This window comes from Limulus polyphemus, unplaced genomic scaffold (assembly GCF_000517525.1).
Source record: "Limulus polyphemus unplaced genomic scaffold, Limulus_polyphemus-2.1.2 Scaffold1145, whole genome shotgun sequence".
Classification (NCBI taxonomy): Eukaryota; Metazoa; Arthropoda; class Merostomata; order Xiphosura; family Limulidae; genus Limulus; species Limulus polyphemus.
In genome coordinates this window covers 163719-174755 of record NW_013666755.1, presented here as the reverse complement: position 1 = coordinate 174755, position 11037 = coordinate 163719, and the positions used below count along the sequence as shown (strand labels likewise).

Here is an 11037-nt window from a genome sequence, read left to right as displayed (position 1 = left end):
TGCTATTTACTGGTCTGAGTTAATGGGATTAGATACAAGATGAGGGAGTGCTATTTACTGGTCTGAGTTGATAGGATTAGATACAAGATGAGGGAGTGCTATTTACTGGTTTGAGTTAAGGGGATTAGATACAAGATGAGGGAGTGCTATTTACTGGTCTGAATTGATAGGATTAGATACAAGATGAGGGAGTGCTATTTACTGGTCTGAGTTGATAGGATTAGATACAAGATGAGGGAGTACAAGATGAGGGAGTGCTATTTACTAGTCTGTGTTGATGGGATTAAATACAAGATGAGAGAGTGCTATTTACTGGTCTGAGTTGTCGTCCTCTATTTTTTCAGTACTGATAACCAGACTTTGCTAACTTCAACCAACTGTTTAATAGTCGGTGTTACAGAGTAGGTATAGAGTAATTTTATGATTTGTATTTACACTTAACTGCTTTTTTTTATTTTCTCGCCTGTGTATTCAGTACAACATTCATACAGGATGCAACAGACGGCATCTTTCTATTCTAATACATCCTGAGGAGGTTTTTTTTATATGTCAATCGAGATCCTAGGGTGTTTTGATTTATAAAACTGTCTCTAGAGTTTTTGAACGCTATGTAAAAGGTAGGAATAGATTAACAGTCAAACCAAAGTGTTACAGTTGGTTAATATTTAAAATAATTGCTTGATTATTGAGAACAAAATAGTAAACTAACAGGACAATATGATTATAGACCAAATTATTAATGCTAACTTTATTAAGATATCAATCGCCAGAAATAGTTATAATAACTGCTTAATCAAACGATAGGCTGCGGGTTTGGTAAGGCTTTTAGAGAATTAAAAAAGCTAAACATTAATTACATTTCTGTCGACACTTCAAAACACTAACATTCCTGCACAAATACAGAAAATTCAAAATAAGTCCTATAAGTCCCACTGTTAGTACGAGTGTCTAAGTAGAATTAAATTTTACCAGCTGAATAAAATAACTATACAACTCAAGATCAACTTTCTTAGGACATTGTATCTGAACGACTATTCTCAATTTACTCTTGACCTGGACGAAGTAAAGAAAACAATCAACTTAAAATCAGATTTAGAAAACAAGATCATGATTCAAAACCGATAATCATAAACTTCGATGAAACATAAACAGAGTTGAAAATAACTCAACAACTAGAATGAAAATAAATATTAACCAATTACTTAAGAAATACTCAACTGATGTAGGTTTGTTTGTTTGTTATGAATTTCGCGCAAAGCTACACGCTAACAATCCCTAATTTAGCATTGTAAGACTAGAGGGAAGGCAGCTAGTCATCACCACCCACCGCCAATTCTTGGGCTACTCTTTTACCAACGAATAGTGGGATTGACCGTAACATTATAATGCCCCCATGGCTGAAAGGGCGAGCATGTTTGGTGGGATGGGGATTCGAACCCGCGACCCTCAGATTACGAGTCGAGCGCCTTAACCACCTGGCCATGCCAGGCCTAGCTGATGTAGGACAGACCAGAATGCGCGAAACAACTGAGAATACATGAGAACAAGAACCCTCACATAAACAGTTTCTGTTATGAAGTTGAGGTTGAACTGAGGTTGAGAGAGATGAGAAAACGACCGGCTTTTAGTGATTCTCCTGAAGTCTTGGATGCATCGACCGCTTTTCTTATTTAGCCACTGTGGACATCCGATATAAGGGAAATAAATGTGTTCGGCGTAGTTTTTGAGAAAGAAATATAAAAGACAGGCATTTAAAATGACCTGGAGATGTGAGAAAGAACGAATAAATCAAGAGAGAGGCGAATAAAAAAAGAAATGCGGTCAGTAAGAAACAAAATATATTTCTAAATCTATGTATTATTGATTATAGTAATAAACAGCAACTTGTTATGCATTTGAGTATGAGCCAAATACTGATAGGAATAAGTAATACCTAGTAAAGTTGAAGGGAAGGTAAAGTGCATTTATAACACGATTGTAACAAAGTAGTGCCGAAGTGGTCTACAACAGTCTTACAAAAATACACAAAAGATTACCCTTTTCCATTAATTTTAATCTTGCCATTCTATCTCACTTACCATGCAAGACATTATTACATATAAACAGCCTTAGTCGTTTTGCTTACACAGCACAGACAAAGCTGAAAGGTCTTCCAAGACATTATTACATATAAACAGCCTTAGCCGTTTTGCTTACACAGCACAGACAAAGTTGAAAGGTCTTCCATGACTTTATTACATATAAACAGCCTTAGCCGTTTTGCTTACACAGCACAAACAAAGTTGAAAGGTCTTCCATGACTTTATTACATATAAACAGCCTTAGCCGTTTTGTTTACACAGCACAAACAAAGTTGAAAGGTCTTCCATGACTTTATTACATATAAACAGCCTTAGCCGTTTTGCTTACACAGCACAAACAAAGTTGAAAGGTCTTCCAGAATGCATTCATAAATGTATAAAGTATAAAACTTTAGGGTACAAAGTGTACACAAAAAACTCTCAAAATCCATTAGAACAGAAAAATGCAATTTACTTTATATGAAGGCGGCAATGACTACACTGACATAAGTTAAAACAAAAATAGGAAAACATCAATGCCACAAGATATTCTGTCTGCTACACTGACAATTCAGCAGCTGCATTTCATTGTAGAAAAAAAAAAGCACACAAAATACAATGAAAATATGCCAGAATAACATTACAAGAGTCCCACTTAAAAAAAAATGTATTCAACATTCTTCTAACCGAGAAAATACATACAAGCCCGAAATACACAGTTAATAAACGTCTAATGAATAGAACTCTCACCTCCTGTTCATTGGGCCACTGTAAAAATCCACTAACAGTCCTTCTTCTAAAAGCGGGTAGAAAGTAGCAACCATTACAGTTATTTAAAAGTTAAATTAATTAGAAGGTTTTAGGAGAAAGTAGTATAACTAGTCGATTATAGGCCACTTAAGTTAATGTTAATTATGTTCAGTTATCAAAATAATTTACTTTAATTAACTATATATTCTTGTGTTGAAGTTGTTAATCTACTTAGAAGGTTACTATGTAAAAAGTAGTTGACTAGACGATTATATAATTTTTTGTTGAAGTTATAAATTAAAGTAAGAAATTTATAGATAAATGTATCTGGTTTTGAAAGCGCAAGTCATTGTAATGAGCACATGATTCAAAGCCGAGCGTATCAAAAGTTGAATCTGCAAATCAGAGTACAAAACTCAAAGCCGAATGTATCTGATGTTGGAGTTGTAAATCAAAGTAATACAAGCGGAAACGCCCCCCTCCCAGTGGCACAGCAGTATGTCTACGGACTTACAACGCTAGAAACCGGTTTTAAATACCCGTGATGGGCAGAGCACAGATAGCCCATTGTGTAACTTCGTGCTTAATTACAAACAAACAAAAAATGAGCAGAAATAAAAACTAAATGCGTTTATAATTAAAACTGCATAAAAGAGTTAAAAATGTCAAGATTCGAATTTAAAGTTGTGAGTATAATTAGTGTACTTGTTGTAGGATCTTAATATTGTAAGAAAACCAATAGACTGAGAATAGCACTGCTTCAGCTCTGTAGCGGCAAGAAGGTAGCTTCTGTTTATGTATATATATATAAACATTCTCACACACTCAACATGGTTCGACGTCTTTATTACATCATGTTTAGAAGTGCAAGTATCAGACTTATTTATACCATAAAAAAATCACCAGATACAATTTACATATTAAAAATGTTCCCGCCTTCCGCTGACAACATTTCCACCGTATTCATTATCCTTATTTAATATTTGAAATTTACTTTTTTATACATTTAATAGATTTACGTATATTCATACCAATTACATTTTCTGGTTGTGCAAAAATAACAGTTTTTCCCATTGAATTGTGTGTTTAGTTTCAATAATCTATTCTACTAATGGCGAGATAACAATATTATTGTTTTAAAGTTTCTTTTGTATTCATTCATCCTGCATTTTAAATTTCTTCCAGTTTGTCTTATGATCATTTATATATATACCAAATTTTCCATTAAATCAATTTTATCTTTAGTTTTTTTAAGTATTTGGATAATTTTGTAACTCGGTTTATTTATTGGAATAATATTTTTTTGCAAACTAATTTTCATTATTTGACAAGATAAACCAGGTATAAATGACAATACCAGCTTTTGTTGTTTCTTACTTTTTTCAACAAGTGGTTTTTTAACTTTATATATTCATTATTGGTTTTTTAGTTTTTTGACAGTTCTGTCAACAGTATCAGGATTAAAATCTCTTTCTACTGCTATCTACTTAATTCATAATAACTCATTAGCAATATCTTCCTGTTTTCAACATAATTTTAATATCCTATCCACAAAAGAGTAAACAAAAAGTAGTTTGTTTTTTTTTGGATATAGTGTGACAAGATTTTAGAAGTGGCGGCATAATGACAGAGAAAAGTTTTGCAGAAGTAGTAGCTTCCAACTTATGAACTTTTGACTTTGAGCATTTACATAAGCGCCATTTGAATATTAATATGAATATTAAGATTCCTGCGTTCCTTCGTATTCTGAAAATAATAATATACCGTAACGAGAAAAAGAAAGACTAACTAAGAACCGTAAACTCTATTCATGCTATGTTAGGATAATAACATCACACGTTTATGCTTTTATGAATAACTTCCTGGCTTTTGAAACTGGCTTATTGTAGTTAATAATGTTCCTAAATTAAAAACAATAGGTCCTATTAGTGTTTCCTGGTGTTGGATGAAATGCTTCACTATTAATATTGTTCACAGATATCACTTTATTACACAGTTTCTGGAAACGTGTTTTTCTTCCTCATCCCAAATTTATAAGTGGCTTCACACTTGGTTTATACCTGTTTTCTTTCTAAATAATACATTCCTATTAATTAACGGGATTAGAAATATGTAAAGAAGCTATTGACTGAGGATAAGCAAATATATAAAGAAACTTTAGTTTATTACGGCTAAAGATCTTAACGTGGGTTATAGTGTTTGTTTGTAATTAAGCATAACTGGCTATCTGTGCTCTGCCCACCACGGGTATCGAAACCCGGATTCTAGCGTTGTAAGTCCGCAGACATACCGCTGTGCTACTGGAGGGGGGAGGTAGGTCATAATGTCTTTAATAGATATTAAGTTACGAGAAACATCTAAATCACAGTTTCTAATTATTTCAAGTATATATTTATAGAAACTGTAAAAACAGGCAAATTTCCTTGAACTTGTAAGGTGATTATATCAAGATATATTTCTATACCTTATTTTTCCGATGGATAAAACCGATGGTTTCTTTGGCTGTTGTAGAATTACACAGTGAGGTCTGCGTGTTCTGCTCACTGTGGGTATCGAAACTCGATTTTAGCGTCATAAGCCTAAGACATACCGGCGAGCCACTGAGTGACATTGGATTCAAATTGATCTCACGTGTGTTTGTAATACATTTTTCAAATCCACCTATGCACCAAATTTATTGTGGTTCCATAACTTTGGGTAATATAATCCCTAATAACATAAAATTTACATACAAAATTTAAATGAAATAATACCATTAACATTGTGATTAATGACACGAATAATTACTGGGTTTACCTAAGTAATTAACTTAAAAAATACGTAATGTCACTTGATATTTGTGGGAAAATTGTTTACACTGAGATTTGTTACGGCCAAAAATCATATAAAATTATTCAGTAAAAAATGCAACACCCGAAGTTAAATACCTTAATAAATGACGTAACGTTAATAACTGATATAAATAATGTTTTGTTCGAGACTTTGTTACATTTCCAGCCGACACAACAAGTTCTGATATTAGGCGAGAGGTCTCGTCGGCAGCTACGTGCGTCACAAACTGTGCGCAGTCCGGATGCTGGTACGCTTCTTCTCATTGGAAACTCGTAGTAAAGAATCAGTAAAGAAGAAATTGTAAATAAATATCTTCACTGTTATTGCTATAAACTTGGACGTTCCCATAACTTAAGAAAGTCGTCGTACGTTTACTATAGGCTAAACATAAGTTATTTTGTGACTCTGTAATATAAAAGAGAACCGTGTGGTTGACTATGCTACTTATCATATTTCTTTTACTACAGTGCATTTTACAAATTTTTTTAAATCTTATAGCAATTTCATTGACGTTTAAGATGTAAAAACTACAACTATATTACTATATTATACGGTAGGAATATTTCTAACTTAACTATAATAAGCATGGTCTAAACAAGTCCTACACCTTTGACCAGATAGATCTAATCATGTTGGTGAATGTCTGATATATTTTATATGTGAATTTATATGAACTCTGCTTATAAACTGATTTCATGTAAAGGATAGATATGTCTTTTCTTGTAGACCATAACCTTTTGTCGTGATATGACAGAACTTACAAGTGTAACATTGTATTGAAAACGTCTACTACGGTATTCGTATTTTTCGTCCTTTATATCGTACAAGAGCGTGATAGTGTTAACTCTGCCTCTTCAAAAACACCAACACATCACATTTATCGTTCAGCACTAAAGGAACTAGAGATTATGATAGTTTATAAAATATAAATGAATGATGATGTGCCATGTTAATAATGCTTTTGTTACTACAGTGAATATCTTAATGTCTGACATATTTGATATGTATCATATTAATAATGCTTCTGTTGCTACAGTGAATATATAATTTTCCTAAATATTATTACGTTTATAAATTCTCAATATCTCAATATTATATTAATATATATTAACGAAACATACATTTTCATTGTGTTCAAATACTGCAAGACAATAGAACAGGTTGATTCTCAAGTTGAGGTCATTGACAGCCATATGTCTAATGAACAAAGGTCAGTAAGAGAGTATACAAGATTTGTACGCTAACTGAAATGTAGCAGACTTCTATGAAAGTTAATTTAATATTTGCAATCCAGTATTTGTTAATTCATACATGTTTCCGTTTGTGTTATTCCTAAACATCAAAGGACATCGAGCTGTCAGCGGAATTTGCCCCTCGTATAACTTTCAAGAACATAACCCAAATTGTAAGATGGACGATACTGAGATTTCTTTACGTCTTAATAATTATACCCTGAAGAACTTAAACCATGTGTAAATTGTGGTAAGTTATATTTGTGAATAATACTAGTTATAAATTACGAATATGTGAGTTCTAGATCGAAAACAGAAAATAACGTTCTAATTTACCCTTAAGTCTTGAGAATGTCATGAATGTATATTTAGATTTCTGTATCGTTATGTAAAGTGGAAGAACAAATAAATTCGTTCCTTACCGACTGTTAAGTTCAGTGACATATGTAAAATCATGTACTCATTATTATACTTACAAACAACATATTTTGGTTGTAAAGTATATTCTTAACGTTAAACAGTAAACGCGATGTATTTATAAAATCTAAAAGAACTGTCTTTTCTTGTAGACTATATCTTTTAACTTAAAAAGTAACAAAACTGAAATATTTTGTCAAGAACTTTTACAGATGTTGTTCTTAAAATCTTCAAAAGTAGAATGTGTGCACATTACTTGTGATAAATCGTCTTCTTCTAGCTTGAAGTTTTGTTAATAAATGTTTCTGCTTTGGTGAACTAACAAGATTAAATGTTATAGTGCGATATAATTTCGGATTTCTCAACAGAAATTTTTTATATATACGTTACAATCATTATAAAGTGACATTATTTTAATATATACGTTAGAATCATTATAAAGTGACATCATTTTAATACATACGTTAGAATCATTATAAAGTGACATTATATTAATATATACGTTAGAATCATTATAAAGTGACATTATTTTAATATATACGTTAGAATTATTATAAAGTGACATTATTTTAATACATGCGTTAGAATCATTATAAAGTGACATTATTTTAATATATATGCTAGAATCATTATAAAGTGACATTATGTTAATATATACGTTAGAATCATTGTAAAGTGACATTATGTTAATATATACATTAGAATCATTATAAAGTGACATTATTTTAGTTTCCTACATATCATTACAAACTAGAAATAACATATTTCGCCAAAAAGTGTATATCTGTGTGTTACAAAAATTTCTAAGTTCAGACTTTTATTTTCAATACTACTGTCTTTTTATTCTGTCAGTTTTAAGAGGGGGACTGGTTGTTTGGCCACATGATGACCTCTACTGTGCTTTGTATTTCCTAAATTCAAAGTTTCTGAAGGCCATTTGATTTAGATCTCTCAGACAGGATTGGTGTGAGCTAGATATATGTGTGCAAGATAATAGTTATAGACGTTTTAATTTATGCATAAAGAAAAGTTGTTCGTAATCTGTGTTCTAAAACTACAAAGTTTTATGAATTTTAATTGTATAGTATGTTTTGTACTTCAAATGAATGTTCTATAGAAAATCATAAAATGGTAAGTGTTGCTATTTTAAATAGTTTCTATAATAGTAAAGTGATTAGTTAAACAGTAAGCCATTCATATATCATATTTAGTTGTAGCAAAATGATTTATTACCGAGATTATTAATCATTTATTAAAATTAGAGATACTAATGAAAACAGAACTACATGCATAGATGGTTAGTATAAGAATATATTTGAAGCCAAACATTATATAAAACGTAATGTGTGATAGAAACTGATATAAGTAATACACTGTGCTATAATAGTTGTCTCGTTAAAATAATGGTTTTACTTGTAACTTTTTCGGACATATAAATAAATCTAGACATTGATGACGTAATCCCATCTTCAGACCCGTTCAGACACCCTATTCTTTATAGAAACACCATCCGCCCTAGCAACACTAACCTTAGTAACACAATTTGTTAAGTAATACCATCCACCTATGGAACCTTAGAAACACAGTCTACCTAGCAAAACTATTTGCCTTTGTAAAACACATTTAATATATAAAAGAAAAATATAAACATAATTTGGGATGAGTTGAAACCTGTATGCCTCCTACAGAAGTATAATAACACCGTCCGCCCTTGCAAAAACCATGTAATACATTAAATATATAAATAAAAACTATAATTATAAGTTGAGACATGTTGAAATCTGTATGCAATTCTGCAGAAGTATAGTAACACTGTCTGCCTATAAAAACACCGTGCGCCTTTATGAAATATAAACAATACACCAAGTAAGACCATCGCCTATAGAACCTTAGTAAGACCATCCACCTAATGACATCATTCGCCTATAGAATCTTAGTAACACAAGTCACTTAGTAACGCCATCTGCCTTTATAAAACACATGTAATACGACAAGTATGGCCATCCACCTAATAACACCATCTGCCTATAGAACCTAAGTAACACCATCCCCCTATAGAACCTTGGTAACACCATCCACCTATGGTAACAGGCACCCTGGTATCAACCTATGATACCACTCCTCCCGTAAGACAGCAGCGCTCTCTGCTGTCACTTCGTGAAACCATGATACCACCCCTCTCTTAAGACAAACGCACCATCCGGTGCTTATTACATAACATGTATATAACCCTCAGGAGTTGACATAATTTTCATATTACGTTATAGTTGTATAGCCCTCAAGCGGCATCGTTTTGTCGACAGGGTTTCGCCTTAACTACTATAGTGGTTAATCTCATATTACGTTATAGTTGTATAGCCCTCAAGCGGCATCGTTTTGTCGACAGGGTTTCGCCTTAGCTACTATAGTGGTTAATCTAAATTTATAGCTTTGATATTGAATTTATAAATAAGTAAAAGCTGAATCAGTTCCAGTAACTATTTTCTCCAATCATTAAGATAATATATATGATTATAATAATCAACAATTATCGATTTTCTATCAATAACAAGAGCGAGGATCAGAGTTCGTGCGGTTTTTCCTTAAAAGAAGAAAAACATCTGAAAATGGTGTTTCTGATGAAAAGTACTCACAGATAAACACAATATGATAGTAAAAAGGTAAATATATTTTTCAATTCATATATATATAAATAATTTTTCGAGAAAATGACAATTTAGCATATCACATACTAACTGTTTTGGTAACGTACTGTTTAAATATCCATTTAACATATCACATACTAACTGTTTTGGTAACGTACTGTTTAAATATCCATTTAACATATCACATACTAAATGTTTTGGTAACGTACTGTTATACAAATATAGTCACATATAGGTACGATTATGTGCTTAAACTTTATATTGAACTTTTAACTCACAATGATTGATTCCATGTTGGTGAAGTAGCAACTGGAATAACTGTCGTTCTTGTGAAAAACTGTGATTGACCAAAAACTGGATACACGCTAGGGGGAGATGTCGGGCTCGAAACCGCCGGTATTAGCGGTGAGGTACACCACACCATGGCGCTAGTGTCATAAGTTGTGGTCGCAGTTTCAAATCTCTGAAATCTATAAAAAAATTCAGCATCATAATCTTTAAAGTGATGTTCATGTGCATATGTGAATATGTTCATGTGCATATGTGAATATGTTCATGTGCATATGTGAATATGTTCATGTGCATATGTGAATATGTTCATGTGCATATGTGAATATGATTTTTTTTTGTGTGTTGATTGTTTGTTTGTTCTGTTTAGTTAAGAAAATGATGTTTGACATACCTCGAGAAGTTTGTAAGTGCGTGAAAGTAATCGATATTAAAATGTGCCGACACTAGGCAGCTAGTACATAATTGAATAGAGTTGTTTAAACGTTTAATGGTTAGAGACGGCTTGAATGGGTAATGAAGAAAAACTTTAATATAAGTGTAACATAACAGCAAATGTACAACGTTTCGACAGTGTTTTGTTATCATCAGGTGATGATGATGATGATGACAAAACCTTGTCGAAACGTTGTACATTTGCTGTCATGTTAAACTTATATTAAAGTTTTTCTTCATTACCCATTTAAGCCGTCTCCAGCCATTATTAGTCTCAAAGTGGGTTCCTCGTCATCGAATTATCCCACTATGTTTCGAACGTACTATCAGTATACTAAGCTCGAGTTTCCACCAGCAAGAGTCCACCTTGAAGAAATG

General features: G+C 32.3%; 1 protein-coding gene and 1 long non-coding RNA gene across 8 annotated transcripts in view; one reads left to right on the top strand and one right to left on the bottom strand.

Annotated features, from left to right (window-relative positions):
• The window catches only part of LOC111086498, an 11101-nt gene extending 2740 nt beyond the window's left edge, over window positions 1-8361 (top strand). The window contains exons 2-3 of the long non-coding RNA XR_002611214.1: window positions 6988-7124; window positions 8144-8361. This is a non-coding gene — a long non-coding RNA (uncharacterized LOC111086498). The remainder of the gene's footprint in view (window positions 1-6987; window positions 7125-8143) is intronic.
• LOC106462337 (receptor-transporting protein 3-like) overlaps window positions 1-11037 on the bottom strand; it is a 77981-nt gene that overhangs the window by 38861 nt on the left and 28083 nt on the right. For 4 of the 7 annotated variants that reach the window (XM_022389572.1, XM_022389571.1, XM_013922250.2 and 1 more), the window contains one exon: window positions 10215-10406. In XM_022389572.1, the coding sequence (XP_022245280.1) occupies window positions 10215-10360 (146 nt within the window). In that variant the 5' untranslated portion in view covers window positions 10361-10406. Of the gene's footprint in view, window positions 1-2810; window positions 2884-10214; window positions 10407-11037 lie in introns of those variants that run through there. The other 3 variants (XM_022389570.1, XM_022389573.1, XM_022389574.1) reach the window with 3 other exon arrangements.